Source organism: Apteryx mantelli, chromosome 6 (assembly GCF_036417845.1).
Source record: "Apteryx mantelli isolate bAptMan1 chromosome 6, bAptMan1.hap1, whole genome shotgun sequence".
Taxonomy (NCBI): domain Eukaryota; kingdom Metazoa; phylum Chordata; class Aves; order Apterygiformes; family Apterygidae; genus Apteryx; species Apteryx mantelli.
In genome coordinates, this window is record NC_089983.1 from 4976654 (window position 1) to 5000455 (window position 23802).

At 39.4% G+C, this 23802-nt stretch overlaps 1 protein-coding gene across 1 annotated transcript in view; it reads left to right on the forward strand.

The window, feature by feature from the left end:
- NDUFA10 (NADH:ubiquinone oxidoreductase subunit A10) overlaps positions 1–23445 on the forward strand; it is a 51824-nt gene extending 28379 nt beyond the window's left edge. Inside the window, exons 9-10 of the mRNA XM_067298474.1 lie at positions 8007–8115; positions 22931–23445. Of these exons, the coding sequence (XP_067154575.1) occupies positions 8007–8115; positions 22931–22999 (178 nt within the window). The 3' untranslated portion in view covers positions 23000–23445. The remainder of the gene's footprint in view (positions 1–8006; positions 8116–22930) is intronic.
- Positions 23446–23802: the final 357 nt, after the last annotated feature.

Below are 23802 nucleotides of genomic sequence, written 5' to 3' on the forward strand. Positions count from 1 at the left end.
AGAATGCCTTGCTGGAATAGAATCAAATTTGATTATAATAATTTTTTTCAAGTATTCCATGATTATCTGTCCTCCAGTTCAGCTGTGGAGGGCTACTGGTGGCATTACATTTTTCTCCAGAGCAGTGCTGAAAAGAGAGGTAGCACTCCAGGCTCCAAAAGATGTGAAGCAAACCACTGACATGTATCTAAAGAACTGAGAAGAGCATAGTCCATCGCAGACCTACACATATAATACAGATGAAATAGAAGAAGCCACTCTGAAGTCTTGTTGAACAAGATGTACTCCAGATAACCCCATATTTAAAAAAATCCACACTTGTAAAAGTATAAATAGGGAGATCCTTGCACTGAAGTGCAAACTACCCATTTGACTAGACTCGTGTCATCTTTATACTAAATGTACAAGGAATAAGATCAGTATAGTTATTACTGTTTTAAAACAAAGCTTAAGGATGATATTCTTGTGGTATTAATTTCGGGTAATCTCACAGGTTAATAGAAAGATGGGGATGATTTTTTTTAATTGAATATTTGCTTGTGAATTTTAGTCTTTTATTCTGGTGCCTTCTGTCAAAATAATTCTGTCACAAAATAAGTTATACCATTTTCTCAAGGATTTATAGCCTTCAGATATTCTTTGCCTTTTACTTTTCTGTGCTGTTACTTAAAATGTCTCCTAATATTAAAGATCATATTGTCCCTTTTCTATCGTTCTCCTATCAAGAGGTGAAGACAGATTGCAGAAAAGCAGTTTTGGATTGGATGACATCTAAGAAAAACAAGTCATGACTTGAATGCCCTTTAACTATCTAATAAGAGGTTTCTTCGTGTAGTAATTAAAGTATAGAGTCTGGCAACTTAAATCTGATTTTGATAGTTTTGCAAGAGAAAATAAGGTTACTTTTTCGTATAACTTTACACCTGCACAATATTAAGAAAGTATTATTGTTAATTGCACAGTGAAGGAGGGAGTTAAAGGAAAGTGTACAATTAAAGAGCAGTGTATAAAGATATCATATGGAAACTGCACAGTTGTAGAAGGGAATTAAATTCCATTGCTAAGGACTTAATTTTTCACTGAACTTGGGGGAGGAGGTTTCCTTTACAAGCTTCTTGTCATTGCAGAAAATACAAAATTATTTCTTCTATTGGCAATGTTGCTATGTTACTAAGTTCTTATAATACAACAAACTGCTAATTTAAATATACATACAGTTTGAGTTTTACTGTTCCCACTTGCTTTCAGAAGAGTATTGTCAAGATAGTGTTTATATTCAGATATCTGATGAATATGCTCAGTGTTCCAAACATCATGGTGCTTTGAACCTTCATTTGATGCTGGGGTATTAGAGCAACTGTCAAACACATGACTAAAATCCTATGCTGTTGTTATGCCCACACCTCGTTCAACTGGAAATAGGGGGCAATATGTTGGGGCAACCTGGATAGGGAAGAACATCCTACAACTTTTTGTAAAAATGTGTAGGTTCAGGCATATTCCTTTTTCATGTTAACTCTAGAAGTGTAGGACAGCTGTGAGGTTCCTGTCTCCACTTGCACAACCTTCACTCTTGAAAACAGTTCTAGTGTAAGACCTCGGAGGGCAAATGTATAAAGACTGAACAAATACTGCAGACAGTCTGCTTCATGTCTTTGATGTTGGAATTGCATCCCAGAGCGTCAAATGCCAAATTCAGGTGCTAGTTCATGAATGTTAAAGCTGACACTTCTCCTGAACCATCTCTTTTTTTGTCTTTTAACTGCTTAAATTATTTAAATGTTGGGAATGACAGAGTCTTCAAACCTTACATTTTACATTAAAAACATTACATTTTTTAGCTTTCAGTTATAGGAACCCATCTGTGCTTAGTCTGAGTACACTTTCAATTACAGTAAGCAAAGGCATCATTCTATGCACAGATGCATACTCTGTACTCCATATTTTAGCCTGTCCTTTGCATCTCCACTTGCCAAAGTTGTTAGTGCTTCCTTATATTGTCCTTATTTTTCCAATGCTCAAGTAAAAAAAGAGCTTGTGGTGCCCAGGCCTCCATGGACTTTCAAATGGCCCATACATGTATTAATTTTGATATTGGAAGGATTTTTCAGCATACTGTGTGCTGATGGGCTGTCCTGTTCCATATGCTGGCACATGCTGCCCTCTCGTGGGTACTAGACTGATGATGAATTCTGTGGCTGAAGTGATTCTGGAACAGAAAGCACGATCAGAAAGCATTTGGCTATTTTTCTGCTTGTAGTTGCTTGCTTTACCATCTCCCAGTGTTTTGCACAGCCCACTCATTTTGACTTTGACTGTTTCAGGTTTGATGCTACTTGAAAATCCAGAGAGACAGTGTGTTCTGACCAGGGCACTGCAGTGGGAGGCAGTGCATTCCTATTCCAGTTCCAGTGCTGGTTTGTTATTTGGCTGTGGGCAGTTGTTTTTCTATCCCTTCCGCCTTCAACTCCTACTAGCATGCTGTTTGGGGGAAGGGGAATGAAGGGCAGATGAGGATAACTTTTTCACTGCTTTTATATGGGACCTAACATACGAAAACCCTAGCAGTGCCTCGGAGTACTTTGGTAATGCAAATAATAAGTAAGCTAATCAAACCAGTGAGGCACAACCATATAAAATCAGTTGCATAATAGCATCTTTCATCTCCCCACCTCTCCCTCTAGTCCTCTCTGCCTTGCCCTAAAAGAAGGTAGTGTGGTTATGGGATTGAGGCATATCTTGGTAAAAGGTTAAAAACGTATATGCATGCATATGTATGTATACATATATGAAGGGCTCTCCCGCAGAATGCTCTCCACATACCTCTCTTACCTCCCCAGACCCTGAGTCCGATAAAAATCATTCTGCTGGCTTTGGCAGGCCACATTTGAAATGTCTTGAGGGTTCCCATGTTGCTGCGACACAGTCTCAAGCATGTTTTTATCCATGCCCTTCCCAGTAAAATCATGTGCTATTGTATACATGGATTGCAAAGTAAATATTGTTTTGGAACAAAGAACTTCAGTTTTTGTAATGTTGCCAGTGTTATATTTACTAGCAGCAGGTGGGGCAAACCTTGAAAATGGTGCATTTCAGACCCCACTGCTTACTGCATTTGACTTTTTTTGTTAGACAAGTTCATGGTTAAATCTGTTACGTCTCTGTAGCTTTTTAAGAATTTGCTGTAGCCAAACATACTTTCTATGGGCAAATCTTCTGTTTTTTTTCAGCAACCACTGATTTCAAGAAAAAAAGGATAGGTATCAACATTTGTTTTATCTTAACAAAAAAGCATTTATTTCCATTTGGAATCAATCTAGCAGTGAAATAGTGTGCCACTCATATCTGTTCAGTTTTGTTCATTAATATGCATTAGTGTGCCATATACCCTACTTAGTAAATCCTCCAATATTGTCCTTGGCAGGACATTAGAAATAGATTTTGAGGTTCTTACTGAAGGATCTTGTATGAGGAGTAACTGTTATGATAATCTCTAAGTTGGATTAACGTTTGTTTCAGGTTCTGAGAATTGTGACTGGTCCCAAATGCTTTGCTTTTACTTCTTTTTTGTTCATTTTGCTCTCATTAAATGAAACTTTGCAAAGAGGAAGCAGCAGAGTGAATGAGGGAAATTGACTCTTAAGTTCTGTTTCACAGTCTAGTTGAACGCACTTAGCAAAAGGAGGAAACATCCAGGTTTGAATGTCTGTCTTGTACTGATTTCAAATAGCAGGACTAGAGGTCATTATAAGAGGGGTATCGGGCTTGTTTTTAAAACTTTTTTTCTCGGAGACTCCAAAATCTCAAGACCATCCATTAGAAAACTTCTGGCACTGTTAAAAAGCTCTTTCCAAGCATCCATCTTTTCTCTTGCTTTAATTTAAAGTTACTCTTTGTCATTTCCCCTTTGCAGAGCCTTTTTATAGGTTTGAAGAGTTGTTATTATATCTCCTTGGCCTTTTCTTGCAGACCTTCTGCTTTTTCTTGACATGCCCATTTTTTTTCTTGGCAGTTACTTAAAGTTAGTGGTTTTTGTTCACTAAGGGAGTGGTCATGGTTCATCTTAGACATACCATCCTTGTACTGCCTAACCAGATTGTGGAGTCTGAGTCTATCTGGCAGAAGCAGGTTTGTAAGTCATTGCCCTACCTTTGTGAAGGTCTGGAGCAAATGGGGACAGGCAGGGAAAGAGAAATGGAGGGGGCAGCTTACTGCTGTGCCTGCTGAATGAGCACAGAAGTAGAGGTCAGTACCACAGGAGGTGGACACAGGAGTCCTGATTGCCATCTCTCCCACCCAGTTTTATGTGCCTGTGGAATGAGTCAGGAGCATTTCTCCTTTCCCCCGCTCTCACAAGCACGGGCAAAACTTGAGCATTTCACACATGCACACGCTCACTTGCTCAATCACACAGGTACATACCCTACCCACTGGATGTAGGGAAGCAGACTGCAGCAGAAATTGAGGAGCTGTGACCAAGGTAATAAGGGTGTGAATAGCAAAGGAATGAATGCAACCCACTCACTCAGATTCTGACGGGTTATTACATTTCAAGTTTTAAGCTGGTTTCAAGGTGTATTAGAAAAAACTCTCAGTTTTCCAGTGGGGTCCACCTGCTATTTCTCAAGTTGCTTTCATGGATGAATATAGAATTTAACTTGGGATGATTTTGTGTTGCTGGCTCTAAGTCTTTTAGGTCAATGAATGCTTTTAGGTACAAGTGTGGTTTTCTGTTATTGTGTATTGTTTCATTTAAATTTTTGTAATAATGCCAACATCAATTGTTGAGAAATCATGATTCGGGCTATGCAAACTGTTTTTTTTTTCTTTTTTTTGTTTGTTTGTTTTCCAAGCAGTCTGCATCCCATAACCTTCCCACCTTGCACCTTTAACAGTTACATTTGTAAGACTTTCTGACTTTCATTGTGGTAGGCATAGAAAAGTTGACAACCTAGGAACAGAAGTTTTAGAAAGAATACCTAGCTGTCGTGAGGACTGCAGTAACTTCGAGACAGCTTACAATACTTGTGTGTCATCAGGTTTTTGCTGGTTCTCTGAAAACACTGTGTATCCTTCTTGTAAACTGCCTTTAAGAGGAATAGAACTTCCTATTCTGAAAAAGAGGCAAGTGTGTGTCAGTCCTGATTCTTCGTTACCTGCTCACACAGCTTTCCTCAAACTGTGTCATAGATGCTTTTGGAGAAGAGATAAGAGCTACCCATCGCTGTAACATAATTGCAAGTCTGACTCCTTGTTCTGTGTAACAATGGGAAGGTCTCTAGCTGATTGGGTTGTGAACTGTTTTAAGGATGATAAACTAAAATCTAATATTCCTACATTACTAGGACCATGTAGTCACTTACATGTTCTCAGTTATGTTTGAAATTTCGCATACTACCCAGAGTATGTTCTATCTATCCATAATATTAACATAACTACTCACTATGAGTGAGCTGCTTCTAGAAAGTACAGTAAGTGCCAGAAAATAATGAATGGTGGTACTTTTATACAGGGAGAGAGAGAAAACTAAGGAAACTTATTAGGTACCTTTAAATGCTTCCTGCTGATCAGTGAATTAGTTCTGGCAAGCAAATGTGGTTTTGTTGTTGAAGACATTGTGGCAGGTGCCTTTGGATGGTGCATTTACTTCGTCTTCCAAGTGATTTCTTAATGTTAAAAGTAGAGTTGAACCCGGAGAAGGTATCTTCGGTAGTGTTAGGTTGGGTTTTTTGTTATGCAGCATTTTCTTTGGAGGCAGTGGTTTTGTGAAAGAAGTTATAAGAGCAGCAGGTTTTCTGTCTGTCACTAACTACGATAAGTTGTGCCTGGGAGTTGTCCTTTAAAATTGCCATTTAGCATTTGGCTGAGATGCCTGAAAGAATGGATTGACTGCAGACTGGTTGACAGCTGGACTCAGTTTGTGTGTGTACATGTGCCCAGATAGGTTATATCTGTGTTCTCCTACAGACTTGAAAGGTCCAGAACATCTGCTGCTATTTGGCAGAGAGCTGACTATCCCATTACTATGGGACACTGGTGTGGAAAGAAGGGATGGAGGTGTATATAAACTGATAAACTGGTGGGTGTTCCACAGCCTGTGCTGTTAGGGCTGAGCTCAACAAGGTATTTAAAAATTGCCTGCAAGTAGTCCTTTTTTAATCAATATTCTTAGCTTGTTGTCTTTCAAAGGGCTTTTCTCAGCTCTCTGCACAATGAAAATGCAGATGAAAGCTCCTTGCTTCAGTACTGATTTCAAGTTGTGTTTGGAGATGGACTGTAGTTAAGGAATGAAGAGTTGATACTTGGATGTCTGCTTTTTGGAGGAGATCTGTTTATTTTAGTTCCACTTTAATTAGCAGTGAGTGTTAGAGCTGATTCTGTCTCAGCAGAACCTTAATAGAAGAGAGCTACCACATGCAAAGGTGCTGTTCACAAAGTGTGCTGGGATTCAGAAGAAAAAACATGTGCAATGTTGGACTGCTATCTGGGGCAGGCTTTTCTATCCCTGCTCAGTTATTCCCCAGTTCTCCTCGGGTGGAAAGTTTGGGAGTGGCACATGGAAGGCCTGGTGTCAGCATGTCCTGAAAATGGCTCTTGCTGCATTGGGGAGAAAGCTAAGGAGGGCACGTTTTCCTGTCTTCCAGCATGTGAATGATGTGGGTTTCGGCAGCTAGATGAACCTCACTGGATTTGCCCTTGACTTTCTACCTCTTACAAAATAGAACCACAGAGATCTTAAGAGCATTTACAGAAATGGTGTGTCATTCCACAGATTTCCAGAGCATTAAATAAATTTATGATAGTTTCCCAAATGATTAGAAAATACTTGACTTAATATATGTGAAGACAGATAATGTAAAAGTTCGTAGGAAACATCTTTGATGTTCATCCTGATCTGGTAAATAGGCATTTGTTCTTATCCTCTCCCCCCTCACCTTTACTGGATTCTTGCATTTCATTACTGTTTTGACTGTATTAGAATAATTCGCAGTGTGTGTGTCAGTATATATTAATAAACTAGTTCACTCATTGAAACTGCAGTGCTGTGAAGTAATATCCCAAGCTTTGTGCGTTAGGGAAAAATGTTAATTGCTTAAAGACGATTAACTTTTCCTTGCTCAGTGCATTTGTTTGTTTTATGCAGGTGTAGCTATTTGTAAAGAAGTGCAGTTCCCTGAAAACTGATAACACAATTGTTTGCAGAGTTCTCAAGTGTCAAATTTAGAATGCAGTGATTGTCCACTGCAAACGGATAGCTGATGTATTTTTCCCCACATACGTATAGGTGGCACTGTTGAGCTATGTATAGTGTCTGTACCCAAAAGGTGTCTTTCTAGCAGTTTCTCAGACATTACAAATTCGGGATCTTTGAAAGTGCTGTTTCCATGCAGCATGGATTTTTGCTTGGTCCTGGTATCTGCACCCCTCATAGCTAACCTGTCATAATAGCTGCCACAGCAAGGTTACTCTAAACTAGTGCCAGGCAGGATGTTAAAGGCACTACCTTCCTCCAAATCATTTGATTTGCCTCAGTGCAAGGTACCTAGTAAGTGCTGATACATTTAGGATGGGAATTTGGGGAGGAAGATCATTACCCTGCTTTAATGCTTGTGAGGGTTCATTTGTGAAAACTGTTTGAATGGGAAGTAATTAAATGAAGGTGATTTAGTAAGATGAAGTTTGGAACCCGCTAAAAGCATTGGTTTTATCTTGCTTATATAGGAAAGCAACAAGCTAGAGCTGCCTTATACAGAAGGTTATTCCCAGCAATGATGGAGTAACTCCAGGGAGGTAAAACCTGGGGGGGAACCTTAACACACTGCAGAGTGAGGAAAAGGACTGTGTATTTATCATAATTAGAAGAGAGCCAGAATGTGTGGAAGAATTATTTAGCAGAAAAGTTGTTCTTCAGCATTTGGCCAAACTCAGGGTTAATGTTGCTCTCTTTTGGGCAGTATGTGGACTAACTATTCCTTTTTTTTCCCCCCTGTTTTCTTTCCCCTCAGTGTTCAGGACAAGGATGGAGTACTAGATCCTGCAGCCATCCCTCGCTTCATTCCAGAAATAACAATTGGAGGCACAGAGTATGATAAAATCTACTATGAATATCGATCGGTAAGTAATTCCGGAAGAGGAGCAGTTGGACAATAGCTGTACAATTGTGCCTGTAAAGGTGTATGTTCATACCTGTCCTGTGCACAGCCTGGGTGTTAATCTCATGCACATAAATGCACATTTCTAAGAGTAAGTTCTGGATTTTGCCTAGATCCCCCCCCTTTTTTGAAGTCTAGCTTCCATGTAAGAGGAATAATGAAGCAAATTGTTTGTTTTGAAAGGTGATTTTCTTTTTTGATCTTTGGATGTGGACTAAAGGATAAGTGGTTTTCATTTGTTTTTGTTTCTCCTGCCCTGATTAGTCTCTGACCTCTGAAATCTAAAATAATCCTTTGAGTCAAACAAAATTGGAAACCCATGGAGACTTCTAAAAAGAAGACTGCTTATAAAACACTTCAGGAGGGGGTGTTATTCTGAAGTAGGCTGAGGAGATATGAGCATTACATTGGTTCTCAAAAGTGTTGTTGCTTTTAATAGTGTGTTTCTGTTAGCAGGCATGCATCCAAAGCCTGTTGTGGCCCAGCACTTTCTTACACCTCATGCAGGCTCCCACACAATGTTTTAATTAGCTGCTTGCCTTTCTGGTTCTGGAGACAATGGCTTTAAATTGACTTAACCCTTAGTCCTGTCAGTTGTTATTTGGCTGGCATGGGATCCTGTCACACCATGCAGTGTTTTTCTAAGGCCCAGGTACTGTAAATTCTCATTAGAGAAATTGTGGAACTGATGTCAATTATTATTGTTTGGACAAACTGAAATAGCAAGAGATGGTATATTTTCAAGTTTTGTTGAAATCTTCTCTGCCACTGCATTTTTTCAAGCAATCACTGACGATGAAGGAATATATGTGGAAATTGTTACAAATCATGATTCGCATATCATTTTTCTGGTCCTGTTAGTGTACAGTCTGTTAGTAGAATTAAAATGTAAGGTGTAGTTTTGTGGACTTGTTTGGAAACTCTGAACTAGCAAATGCTTTCTTGAATAGTCAGTTCAGAATTTCCTGTAAATATTCAGCATATTCCTCTTCAGCTAGTTGTGCAGTGCAGATGTTCTCCAAGTTCATGCTGTTCTGCCTCATTTGAGTTATGTAAGAAAATATTCTTTCCACTTTGTAAAAGGGTCTAAAGCTAAGGGTTAAAGCAGCAGAAAGCTTGTCAATATTCCTTGAGTTTGTCTAATGGCTTTGAAAACTCCCTGGTTCATCTGAGAAATTGCTACCAGAATTCAGTGCTTCTTGATATCAGTTTAAATCTGAAACTTCAAGCTCAGACTAAGAATGTTTGGAGTCCTTCACTCCAAAAGACGTCATTGTGTGTGCAGCACATATTTCAGAATGATCTGCTGCATGGCTTGTCACCAGCATGCAACATCCATCTGTACTGACTGTGCCTTTCTTCCCGAAGATGATAGGCCTTTTTGGTTGAAATGTCACTCTGCAGTGGAGCAGGGAATTATTGAGGCTGCCTGACACACAGCAAGATGTGACCTTGGTGCTGCGTGCTGGGAACCAGGGGTATTAGTTCTGAAAACCTTTTCTTCTCTGACTGTACAACAGCACATTCCTCTTTGTGTTGGCAAGAAACTGAGAATGCCCTGGATCATAAGCAAGCTGGCTTCCAGGAAAAACTGCGACTTGCCTTGCAGACATAGTAGAGAGTTGCTTTGCTGTAGGAATCTGAATATCTGGGAAGGGAAACGGTGATCATGGGTCACTTAGTTTGGTGTCAGTTAGTTGACAGCAGAAGCCGAGCATTATCAGTGCAAAAAAACTGCATTGCCAAAATGTAATCTCCTTTCTGCAGGCATGCTTTTAGGCCCTCATTCAGGAAAATACTATGCAAAGTGCTAATGTCTTTTGGAATAAGAAGGGGTCACGTGCATTTCATGGAGGGTCCTGTTAAATTGAGACAATACTAGCTACACTGTTTTTTCTCTTTTCTGAATGCTTGAACACTTGTTACAATAAGACCTTCAGGCGTCTGATGGAGCCAGTATTCAGAAGGCATCTTTTCCAGTAGATCTGCCTGGTCTCTTCTCTTTTCTCATCTTCCTGTGAATGCAGTGACCTAGCAATTCTGTCTTTTCTCATTTCTTTTTTTTATTTGAAAGCAATCTGTTGCTGAATAGCTTCTGTTCAGCCTTTCCCTGCTTCTTGGAGTTGAGTGCCAGAGAACTATCTCCTGAAGCCGGTCATTTGTTACTGTACTATGAAACAGTGCTGTGGGAGAAGTGGTTGTCATGGGATAGGTAAGAGATTCTCTACTCATGTGGGAGATGCATGGCCCCATGCATGGTGGTCTCTGCCATTTGTGTAAAATTCCACAGGGAGGGGTCATGGCCTAAAAGTAAAATGAGTTTTCTGTCTTTAGCCTTGCTAGTCAGTGTTCACCCACAGCCCACTGGAGATGTTCAGGAGATTTAACTGCACTAAGACACTGAGCAGCCTGTGATGCCTTGCTTATTCAGTCCTGGCCTCAGGAAGGATTGTCTCAACTCAGTGTCAGTAAGCCTGTGCAGGGTTGTGCTCGGTGCAAAAGATGCTGAATTTTCCTACCTCTCATAAGCTACAAAGAAAAGAAAGCTATTAGAAAAGAAAACACAAAGGCAGCCCCACCTACCTTTTTATGTTCTGAGAATTAAATTCTTTGTGTTAAGATCTTCATTTTTCCCCCAGTTTTGTTTAGCAAATGACAGTGTGATGGCTTATATTCAGAGGTAATATAGTGTAAGACCAACCAGTGCAAGCAGAAAAAGTAGATGATCTTTTAGACACACAGGTCTTGATTGTGAGGTTGCTTGGTCTGATGAGGGAGGATTTCAGCCCCTAAAACCTTGCCTTGTTGATGTCTTATGTACAGATAGTTACAACTATACTTCTGCTCTTGCATTTGAAGGCAGATAAAGATTTTAGGCTCACATGACTTGTAATTAAAGACTTAATTATGGTATAATTACAGAACTTTAGCATTTCCATGTGGGAAATATGTGCTTTTAAAGATAGTATAATAAATGTTTACCAAATAAATTCAATGGTTTGTGTAGGGGATTTTTTTCCCGCAGCAATCCTATAACTAGTCATAAATCCTTGATCAAACAAATAGACAGCTAACTCCTGTGCTTTTCAGAGTTATGTGCAAACAATTCATGCTGCCTAATGCTGCTGTTGCCCCTGTAGTTTTCAGGCATTCTCAAATCCCAGGCAGAAGCTGTTTTTTGTTCAAATATTGCATTAGTCACAAGCAACTGGGGAAGAAGAGGAAACACTTTCCAGAGAACAAGATTTTAGGTACATTCATCTTTCTTTAAAATCATGAGGTAGCCACATAGAGCTTTAAGTTGCTTGAAACTGCTTCTTTTGTGTGTATCCCCAAAATTTCTTCTGTAGATACTCTTTCCACTTGTGAGGAGGTGGCTTTTTCACCATAAAGTCATCTGGCTGGATTCAGCAGTTTGTTCAGGCATTCATAAACGTCTAAAGATGCTTTTCTGGCAAGGCAAGAGTAACCTTTGAGTCAGGTTCTGTAGATCACTGAAAGATAAGCGTGTTCATTCTTAAATGAAGTAACATTATTTTAGGAACTGTCAGACTAGTAAAGACTTGACTATTTTTTTTTTCTTTTTTAACAACTGCTATATCTCTGTGCTTTCTTCCAACCACACACAATTCCAGCAGATAATGCTCCAAATCCTTTGTGCTCCCTGTGAAGCTAGAGCATTTAGGCAGTTGTGTTTGCAGAAAAGAAGAAAACAAATGGTTCTGTTTAATGGAATCAGTGTACTTAAATAATGTACTTATGCACTTCCCACTCCTAAATGAGATTGGCAAGTTATGCCTGAATCTCCTAGGGAGGGTGAAATAAGAATTCTTTTACGTGCATACTCTTTTCTGCATACGTAAAAATGCAGCTGTCTGAGATTCTCATTCAAACCATCACCTATCTCTTTACCTCTGAAAACTGAGCTGGAGAGCTTTAAAATAGACTTTAGCACCTCTCCCTTCACTGTAGATAAAAGGGAAATGATCAGCATTTCTTTTACATAAATTTTATTAAAAAAAAATGCAAAGGGTAAATTAGTGGGCTGCTTATCACAAGGTCTGCTAGAGTCTGAAGTCCAGTACTTGCTGGTGTTCACTTTTTAGATGTGTTAGTCACTTGGGATTTCTCTGAAGTACATCTCTGAGCTAAAACTATGCAGCCTAGCCATACTCAGGTCCCTAATTGCTCCAAGAAACACTGTCGCTCTGACAAATGGAAGCAAAACCTTTAAAACTAAGTCACTTTTTTCATGCTACCAGCTCTAGCAGAAAGCATGTGTGTTACCACACTCACTGAGTTCCTGGTTTGTGTAATTCATTTCCTCTGTTTCTCCAGTGGCTAGCCTCAACATCTTTAAACAGAAGTCTGAGAGATCTTGTAGTAGGAGAGGGCTATTTTTATGTTATGTTAAACATTGCAGCCTGCATCTCATGCTCTAGGGTTTGTTTTTTGTTTTTTCCCCCCATCCTTTCTCCTGAGGATAAAAGCAAGCAGTTGGAGTATTCTCTTTTTAGTTTGGTGGGATTCTTTAAGCTTATGCGCTGGTGTGTATCCTAAAGAAAGCAAACAAATGTTGAGGCACACAGGTCCTTCTTCAGACAAGAAAGGCCTATGCACCTAGGAGTTTCTTTTGTACCAGAGCAAAGCCAGTATCAAAATCTTGTATCTTTTGTTAGCCCAATTTGTACAGTTAGAAAAAAGAAAGTCAAGGATGTGTACCTTACCCTTGAAGCAGAACGTTTGTGAGGAATTCTTTGAAGAATTTATTCCATGCTCTTGAACTACCTTCAAAGAAGCTTTCTATTGCAGCGAGTTTCAGCTCCAGTGGGTACATTTGCCTGTGTGTAAAGCTTCCTTAGATCAGTTTTAATTGTCATATTTCAATCTTAAGTGTCATTTTGCTCTTGTATTGAGATGGTGAACAACCTGCTTCTCTTCCTTTCTCTACCCACTTACTATTTTTCCCACCATCATGCATTGGCTCTTTGCTGATCATTAGACACTGGCTGTCAATCTTTTCAACTTCCATCCCTGGGTTCCTTTCTAAGCCCTTGATCATGCTCATTGTCCTCACCTAAAACATCTAATTGTGCAGTGTCCCTTTCTAAGGTAAGATAAACTTTGCACTCATGCATATTCATCATTTGAGCAAATCAGAGGCTTCTTTGGCAGTGACATTGGTTCTGTGTCCTCCATCCCCATCCCTTACACATCTAAGCATTATATTTGCATTGTCAGTATAGCTGCACACTAAGCAGAGGTTCAGATTTTTTTGCCAAACATTTATTTAACTCATCAAAAATGCAAATAAATATGCCACTGAAAGGTAGAGAGAGCTTTCTTTTTCCTTTTTGTACTGTCCTCCCTTGGTGGGAGATTATTCTTGGAATACAGTTGCTGATAACAAGGCAAAGAAAGCTTGAACCAGTAAGACCTTGCTACCTCTAAGAGAAGCAGTCCGGCTCCCTTCCTTGTGCTGACTCATAACTGTGTGCCTCTGGCAAGTCCAGTCAGCTTGCTAACATCATAGCAATTGATTTTTTTCTTCATGGACTAGTCTTAGGCCAAATTGAATGGGCTTGCTGTGGGGTTAGATGAATACTGGAGCCGCAGAAGGGAAGTAGCAGGAATATGTAGCCAGGAGTGGGATGGCTGCCTTTCAACAGCAGCTGCACCAGCACAGCTGCCTGGTCAAGCTGCATCTTCGTATCCTTCTCCTCATCTTCCTTCTCCCTTTCGGCCCAGTGATCTGAAAGAGTGTGGTTGGCAGTTCCCTGGAGTCTTGCATGTAACAGCAAATGGAGAAGAGGTAACAGGTTGGAGGGGAGAAGAGTTCCAGAGTTTTCCCCCAGGCTCTTTATTTCCACTTTCTTCCATAACCAGTTAAGGATGCAACCTTAGGGGGAAATTCTTGGAGTGTGGGATGTCTCAAGTTAGTTATATAAGTAGTTGCAGGCAAAAAGTTTTATCACAGTGAGCTGTTGAATGACAGAAAGGTAAAACAGCTCAGGAAGCAGCTGTGGGTCTATGACATTTGTCAACTATCAACCTCAAAACACCCCAAATAAGAGTATTGTAAGAACATGTGTTTCTACTGTGAAGGTTATAACTAGTCCAGTAAGGAGAACATTAAAAGAAGACTTTCTCCAGATTTGACGTGGCCTGAGACATCTAGGCAGATCTGTTTGCAAGGGGCTGATGATGGCTTACATGGTAAATGAGAGGTTAGGGAGGGCCTTTAGCCTTCCCATCTCTTTAATGAATATAGAACACTCTTGGCTTAGAAGCTAATCCCCTATTTAAAGTCTCCTGAACTACAAAGGAAATACTTTAGCTTCTGGGAAACGAGAGTCTGGGTGACAAACAAGGAGCATTTGTGTCAAAATAATGCATTGAGTTTTAACATGGTAGTAACTGTATTGTGGGGTAGTAAATGTTTTAGCTTTTGGCTCATTGCAGCAGTTACTTTTCATATATACACACACACACACGTATATATGTATGTATGTACATATGTATATATGTATGTGTAATTGCCTCAGTACATACAAGCAGAATTTGGTCAAATGGTTTTCTAGAAGCCTGTAGGTTTTCTTACAACCTAATTGAATCATGAATTGTCTTCAATGGTACTCTTGCCTTTTCCGAAGTAAGGAGATCGTTGTTAGGATATCTCTTTTTCTCCCTGTTTGTGATTGTGTCAAAGATGGCTGCTATGGTAACAAGATCTTCTGTTTCTCTCTTTTGCCTTTTTTTTTTTGTCTTGCTGAAGTTTTCATTTTTGAGAATCAAGGTTTCCTATTCTATTTCTTTTTTTAATGGAGATGTTTGACAGCTCTAATGCACTGTCTGCTCTTGGATCCAGGAAGGAATGAAAACAGACCACAATAAATTAAGAAAGACTCAATTTATTTTATCCTTTTTTTATTTTATCTCTTCAAAAATATTTTTAGCATTTTCTAAACTAACAATAAGATGTTGCCATCACATTTTGTAATTGACTAGTACATACAAACATGTAGATAGCTAAATGCATGTAAGACTAAAAGAACCTGAAGAATAACTAAAACTTAGGAATGATGAAGTTGTTCCTGAAGGTTACCTGGAAAGGGATGGAAGTGGGCATGTGATCTGCTTCTCTCCACTTCTTTCCCATCCTTCTCTGTTCCTGCCATTCTTCTGTGTACAGAGAGAGCATGAGAAGTTTGTACAGCACCTCTTCTGCTTTAGAAATGTGTAACTTCTCTACCCTTCTCTTTCCCTTGAAAGATTTCATGGGCAACCAGTAGGGATATCCACCCCAGATATGGGAAAAAAATAAACAGAACTTGAAAGACCTTGGGGCGATCTCAAATCTCGGTCTTGTTAGTTGCATCTGTTTTGTTTTAGACAATAAAAAATGCTGTCCCAGGCACTAGGTGCCCATGTAAAACAAAAAGACAATAAAATCCCACTGGCATTAAAATAATGCATTTCCATTGAGCCCTATGAAAGAAAACACTTTTTTGTGGGAGCGCATCCTCCCTCTCTAAAACCCTTCTCAATCCCATGCCCAGATAGGAATGTAATCCCCAAGGTAGAAGTGTATTAAATTAAAAAACTGAAAAATAGCTAGGAAGAAAGACCTTTTTTTAATGGTTAAACAAGGTGGAGAAAGAAGTCACAGGTGAACTGCTCCCTCTCCACTGTTCTGCACTGTTCTGCAAGGCTCCTGGGACAGGAGACTTTTAACAAAAACACAGAAGACCGTTTGATCTTGGTATCTTATATTGAAAAACATGCTCTAGAGCAGGAAAAGGTTTTATAAAATCTGTAAGAAGGATACTGGGATCTATTTCTCACTCTCCCTCCTGTCCTTGCTTTGTTCCAGCTCTTCAGGGGTAATATCTGCATGGATAACCAGGCATAACCATGAAATAGTGACAGTTTTAAGTGCTGAACTGTGCGAGTATGGTGGGACAATTTCAATTAGGGCTGTTAGGGATGAACTGGCATTTCTAAAACCTGCTGTTACTTTGGGTAATGTAACATAAAGAATGCTATTGTAAGAAGCTTTTTGCATTTTACCTGTCCAGTTAAAAAAGTGAGTCTACAGTTACTATAACACTTTATCCTGCTTGGATGTCGCTGCTGGCTTAGTGTCTAACTGGTGTTTCGAACATTCACTTTGCTAAGAAAAAACAAAGTATATTTTATTCTGTCAGTATGTGGAATAGTCACTAGGGCAAGCTGGCATTGTGGAGAAAAGCTGCAACAAAATATTTAGTTAAACTGTGTTGCTTATTTATTTTTGATTGTCTTGCAAAAGCAGGAGTAGAGATATGCTTTAAATTGTTTATGGTGCTTGTAGTTGTTCAGATTACAATTCACAAATTCATTTCTACAAATCTGATTCCTGCTTAAACACAATTATGGAAATAAAAATACTTTAGCTTAATCCTCCCTCACTTCCCTTTTCAAAAGGTTTCCACTCTTTTTTCTTTTTTTCTTTTTTTTTGAATGAAGAGTAGGACAACATACATTGAACAATTTCAGCAAACTGTAATTGTTTTAACCTCAATTCAATAAAGCTTTTGAGTACTCTAGTATCAATTTGGTACTTGTTACTTGGACTATAATGGATGTTAAGTTCATTAGGAATTTTGTTTGAGTAAAGAATGGCAGAAATAGAGTTGTAAATGAACATCCATCTGTGCAACTCCTTTGAAAGCCAAACCATATACACCTTGAATGTATATGTGTTTGGAAGGAGGTATCACCTCCCTCCCCCACCTGCTTTTTTTTTTTTTCCTGTTGCTCTGGAACATAATAACCAAACATTTCCAGAATATAACTAATATATGAAGTTAGATGTTGTTAGATTCTCTTAGTTGTTGGCACATAGCTAAAAAATTAACATTGACAATAAACTTCTGGAAGTCAGGATTTCTGCAGGAAACAGCAGTAATCTTCACTAATAGCGGTGGTGGTAGGTGCTATTATTATACTTATTATGAACAGTCAGTAAAAGAATGGATTTGTATATTGATGAATGAACCCATGCTTTGCAGAGTAATGTCTCTGTTTTTAAGTGCTCTTTGATCAGCACTGCTCAAAATATTATATTTATAGATCTGGATTAGCTGTTAAGCACAGCCGTTAGTGGAAAGTTACACAGGAATTGAAGGAAAAATAATAGTAACTCTTTTTGCTCCAGAAATGTTGGAAAACAAGACCGTCTCTAAACTCTGACAGATGTAGACCTTTTCAGATAGTTAAAATTCTCCAAAGCTCTACCTATGCATGTCTGATTTGAAATTATTTTGAGGAGCTATGAAATGCAGCTGCAGTGTATAGCAAACAGGTGGCTAAAGCTGTTTGTTGCTACCCTGCAGCATATACCATTTTACAGGGCTTTTTATCATGTTTATAGTTCTGACAGACATTTCTGTGGCAGAGTTCTTAAATTAACTGATGGGATGATCTTGTTTTTATCTTTTTACCGATGTTCTCTTACAGTTGAGCAGTTCTACCTTTGCTGAGTAAAACTCATTTTATTAGTGTCATTCTGTGTGAGGTCATTTTCATAGCATACTTTTTGAGTTAGTCCTCACTGCCATCTTTAAGTTCTGTACAGTGTGACACGGCAGCCTGAGATTCGATTCTCAGTCTCATCTGTTTCCATGGAGTGGGAAAATCTGTTACTCAACAGTGTCTCTGCAGGAACTCACATTTACCTCCTGCTGCACGGACAAGGGTGACCTGTTGAGTCTGTTTAGTCAAATCTCTGTTGCTTTCTGCTTGACCAGTTCTGCTTCAATTGTAAGCTCCTGTGGGCAGAGACTTAATTCTGCCTTGCAAAGCATGTGTCTTCTAGATTGCTGCTGTGATAATGTGACTTTTCTTTCTTTTCATGGGAAAGATGGTTCAGCTTTTGTGTAATTGTCAACTGCGTTCACTGTTACTTGATATTGGAGAAATCTGTTGGTATGCTCCTTAGGTCTGTTTGGCCAATGTCAGTGAAAGACCTAAGAGGGTTTGAAGGGATTTATTTGAGCCAAGGTTTGACCCTCTATGCTTACTTCCTTTACTCCCCTGTGGAAAGATGTGTTGTGATTAATAATTAATCATGCATCATAAGATGCTTTATTATTGTTATTAGCACAGCCACTAAGCTGCATCTTTTCTTTGGTATTACTCAAGTCTGATTTAGAGTTAACAAGCATGAGCAGTCCTGTGAATGGGCAAACCACTTGCAAATGATGTGGCCTTGCTGACTTTCATTGAAATTCTGACTGTGAAACGTACTCTAATGCAGAAGTCTCATGGAAAATGCAAGTTTCTTCTGAATACTTGCCCAGTCTCCCCTTGAGACCCTCTAAACTTTTAGTGTCAGCAGTATCCTTCAGCATGGAGTTCCTTAAGCCATTATCCATGGCCTGAAGAACAAGCTCTACTTGTTTGTTTCTAACTTGCTCCTTTTGGCTTCATTTGATGGCACCTAGATCTTGTATAGGAAGAGACAGTGAACATTTAGTCCCTCTCTGTGTTCTCCCAGCTACTTGAAACTTATGTAGACCTTTGTGCTGTCTTCCTTCAATCATTTCTTTTCCAGACTGAACAGTTTACCTCTTCTGCTGCAGTACTGACAGTCTCAATGCTAGCCATTTGTTCCTCTCCCTTTCCTTGCGCTGGCTTAGTAGCCATGGGAAGAACAGGTTGGGAACTTAAGCTGGGTCAAAACCAAGGGTGAAGTTTGGGGTGCCAATTTAATTGTTTGTTGCCATCATCCTGCCATCTGTCCTGCCTCCTTAAATCTTCCCTTGTACTCCCACCACTTTCTTTGCAGCTGTCTGGTGTGTGTTTGGCTGACTGAGCTCACTGAGTCACTGAAAATTATCCCAGCCAAAAGGAGTGAATAGCTTTTCCCTGGGCAAGGGAATTGATTAAGCTTATGGAACAGTCCAGAAAGCTGCAGAGCTGGTCTGGACTGCACAGCTGGGAGATGAGAGGATTGGTACTGTAGAACCTTTCCTTTTTGTTGGCATCAAGCTGTTCAGTCCATTCAGCAACATCATGCACCAGCACTGTAATGCTTTTTATTTGGCTGTTTTAATCCAAATTGGTTCTCCAGTCAGGCTCTTCATGCAGCTGAGCAAATGCTTGTTCTGGCAGAAGGTGGGTTTGTGAGGAGGTAGAAGGCAGGCAGAGGACCACAAGAACAGGAATGACACCTCTTTGGTCAGAAAAATCACCTGTCCAAGTAGATGGAAGCAGGTCTCCTGTCTGAAAACAGGACAGAAACAGAATCTGGAGGCTTTTTCCTTTGGGGCCCAGATTCTGAGACTCATAAAACAACAGAGTTGTGAAGTATCACAGCTGTCTAAACCCTTCTTACGCTCCCCTAAAAGAAATATCCTTCTAAGCAATCTTTTGGGGAACATAGAGCGAGCAGAGATTTAGGCATGTGGCATGCTTTTATTTTTTGTGGGGGTAATGTTTTGTGCATTACATTTTCCAATATTTTTCCAAATGCTCCATATGTGCTAAAAGAAAACTTCATCCCCTCTGGATTACGCTCACCTTGTTCCAAGTTGTGCATCTCTTATGACAGTTTAGCAAATGTGAGCTTTGAAGGGCTCTTTCTCAGGAAGTCACGTCTGTTACTTGTACCTGATCTAGCTGGTGCAGAGAACATAAATTTACATGGCTCTGCTTGCTAGGTAGTATGGGATTTGCTTACAGTGCCTTTCTTTTTGAAATTTTTGGCTATTTTGAAAGCTTGCCCATAACATATCCTGAAACTCAAATGCTTTTGCCAAGGCCCACTGTGAATGATTGAGTATGGATGAATACTTATTATAAAAATTGCTTTGATGTGCTGCATGTCTTTAACCAAAGACACATGGGGAATTTGTTTTGGACAATGAATTTGGATTCTGTTGGGATTGATATTGTGTCTTTTAAAGAGGGGAGATTTACCCAGAAATGAAACTGTAAACTCCTGCATTTTCCCAGAGAGCTCCTGTTGCTTTAATAATCTAGTTATCTGGGAGTCTCTTGAAGTATCAAAGGGACAATTATGTGCTGCCTGGAGAAGACCAGGGAAAGCTGTTTTTGTCCTAGAATTAATGGATACAGGCTGGTCACAGCAGGTTTGATGTCTTCCCTAGTCCACTGCTGTAAATTTATATGGAAGAGAGAGTGTAATCATTTATTTCCATCTCACATCTCCTCTTTGCTCAGCAGGAGTAATTCTTAACAGGACTGCATGATTTCTTCTGATATTTAGATAAGACATTAAAGACAACTTTAAATGAAAAACCTTAGAAAAACTGATCAAGAATGACTTGTAATGGCTTCTGACAAGGTGGGATGGTGCATGTGTTATGAAAGAGGTAGAAGTCTTCTGTTGGCTTGATATTTTATGGAAAGAAATGTCTTATTTTCTGATCTTAATTAAAAGAAAAAACAGGCTTCATCCTAGAGTAAATAGCTATTTCTGTGGCCTAAGTATAGATTACATCAAGACTTGGTCATGCTTCTTTTCATTGAGGCAGCTCTCTTAAACAGGATGCTTTCACAGTTTTTTGAAAAGACTAGTTTGGGGTCCTGTGTGGGGCAAGCGTTTCTCTCTATGCAGATGCGTAGATGATCTGAGTTTAATTATTTGTAATACTTTTAATTATTTGTAATAATTTGTCAGCTGATGGCTTATTTTTAAAAGAAGAGTTTTATAATAGCATCTTTGCTTACCTCAGACTTTCTCACAAAGTTCATTTGCTTTTTTGATGGTGGTTTGCTTTTTGATGCCAGTGTTATATCTCAAAGATAGATGTTGTCTTTTTGTCTCATTTGCTTATACAGATAAGAACCAGGATGTTTTGTGAGACAGGACCCTAAACATTTCTGGCATTTTAGGTCATTGTCAGTACTTTCTGAAGAGGAAAAGATTGAAATGCATCTACATCTGTTTCCTCCTTAAGATCACTCAGTTTAGAATAATTGTCAAAGTATCTATTTTATGTCCTGATTCTGTAGCTTGGGGGTTTTGTTCGCGTGGCTTTGTTATCCAGTGGGTGCAGAATGTGGTTTATGTTTATTCAGGCTGAGACTGCATTGAAAATTTGTGTTGCTTTTGTAAAACAAGTTGGTAAGATGATTTTGATGACAGCATTGTTGGCAAACTTGTGGTGAGACAGTCTTCTGTCACGTAAGAGTGCTTTTGCTGACCTGATATAGCCTCTTTCTCCTGGAGGAACACTTTCTTAGCCTGCAGAGAGAGGATGTAAGCTGTGTAAGGAGGGTTTGCTATTTTAACCGTCCTGACAGGCTTTTTCTTGTAGTCCTCCATGCTGTGTCTGCAATCCTTTAAAGTGGCTGCTACTTAACCGGCCTTTCCTCAAATCTTTAAAGATAGAATGGCTTCGCAATTGAATGTTTGTGTCTATAATGCAACCTGGAGTGCTTTTTGTGGGATTGCTGCACACAGCAGCAGGCTGAGAGGGCCAGGCTTGACTTTCTGTTTCTATGCATGACTGCGAGGCTATGCACATCCCTTTCCTTCTGAACTCTCCTGCAGGACTTTGGTTGTGAGATATCTGTGAAGCTGGCTGCCTAGATGAACTACCAAAAAAGGGATCACGTGCTTTAGTCTTTTTGCTTTCCCTGTCTGGTGAGCATGCAGACCCTTCAGCTTTTCTAATATAGCTACTATCCCTCTTCTAGTGCTCCAGTCCATCCATCCTTTCCCTCTGCAGCCTGTTCCTTGGTTTCCTAGACTTGAACTGTTCCTTGCATGGTGGTCTTGTGTTTCCAGGGAGACGTGTCTGTTTAAACCAGCCCTAACTCTGAGACCCTGTCGGAAGGTTCTTGCTGGAAAGGCCTCCTTGCAGAGGTTCCTAGTCCTGCGCTGCCCTGAGCATGTCAATACTTAACAAACTGCCAGTCTGCATCATAAGAATTGGAACTTCCTGTAGCATCACAGTGTTTCCCTGAGCCCTGGTTTGGGGACCACTAATCCAGAAAGGTCAGTCAGGCTAGCCACCATGTCTGTGAGCTGCTTAGGCAGAGGTTAACTCAGTGGAGCATTAAGGGTCTGCGCAGAAGAATTACTGCTTAAAAGGTCAGTGAGGTTCAGAGGTAGCAAGTGAAGGCTCGCTCTCAGGTTAACTATGAAATTTGGGTAGGGGGGTTGAGGAATTTTGTTTTCTGCAGCAAATAGTGGTTTCTGGCTTTGCTTATGAAGACAGACAGATATTGCTTTCTGCTTTAATGAAGTTAAGTTCAGCTCTTGAAAGCTAAATATGCAATTTCACTTAAATGGTTTAATGTAATAATTAACTCAATATTTCATGCATGAAATATTTCATGTGTTTAATAATGTGTGCCTATTTTGGCATGAGATTCTACTGGCTGATTCCATTCCTCTACTACATGCTATGGTTAAATCTCTTAGGGGGTATCTCTAACTAAAAGGAGGAACAAGGGAATATAAGAGAAGTGGGTGAATCCAAATGTAATATGCTGTTGTGTTGGTGATATTGGCCTAGTATTTAAATAGTTTTTAAATAGTATAGTATAGTATGTTTTGCAGGTTTTCCCACCAGCTGCGCAGTTCAAGTTTTTTTCAAAGGGGACTGAATTTTCTATAAATGCTAATCTTTATTCTGCAAAAAATCCAATGTTTCAGATTGGACTCTCTCGAATACCACTAGTTACTTTATAGAGAATCTAAAAGTTCAGTAAGCAGTGAAAAGAAAAACATTTCTGACTGAACTTTCTGCTTTCTCTAGCTTCCTGGTCGCAATTTTAGGAAAGGCTACAATGCTGATGTTGGTGACAAGTGGATCTGGCTGAAATGAAATCTGCCTCGCTTTGAAGCCCTAACAGTGATCGACCACAGAACTTGAGTGAAGAAGAAGCTGAGTTCAGTGTGCCTGCTCTGCATCAATTCTGTGTAGCACGGAAAAAATGCTGGGTAATTCATTTTCCAGCTACAGAATAAAAGAATAGACTCAAAGAAAGCAAATCTCTTTATTCTAGTTTATTCCTCCCTGATGAATTCAGGGTGCTCTTTCTTTGAATGTTAGGTAGTGTATGTATAATAGGTGATCTGGTATTGCAGGGGCAGACTTAATATCAATACTGAACTTTCTCTTCATCAAGATTGTGACATATAATATTATACCATATTTTTGCTGTTCTGTTAAATCAAGTATCCTCCTGGCTCTCTCAAAGTTAATTTCTTGCTTTGCGATGCATGGTGTTTTCTTAGTTTCATTAAAAGAATGCACCTGCTTAAAAAAGATCTATTTGCTTGTTCTCAAAGTCTCTTAGTGGACATCAGCATCAAAGCAAGCAAGCATAAAGAAAAGTTTATTGACAGAAGGAAATAAGTGTGAGCTCTATTTAAACAGCAAAATATCTGTGCTTTAAAGTAAAAATTTCATAATAATTGCCAGCAGTTGTACTCATAATTTCTTCCTCTGAAAGGAAGCCATAAATCACAGTATTTGTTGGGCATAAAAGACAAAGTAAAAGTAATTATTACTTTTGCAAGTCCCTGAAAATCCAAGTTAGAGTGCTTTTTAAAGAAATGATTCATTTGGTATTAGTTAGTCACACAAATGAAGCACCTTGGCATTGGTTCAAGCAATGCTGTCCA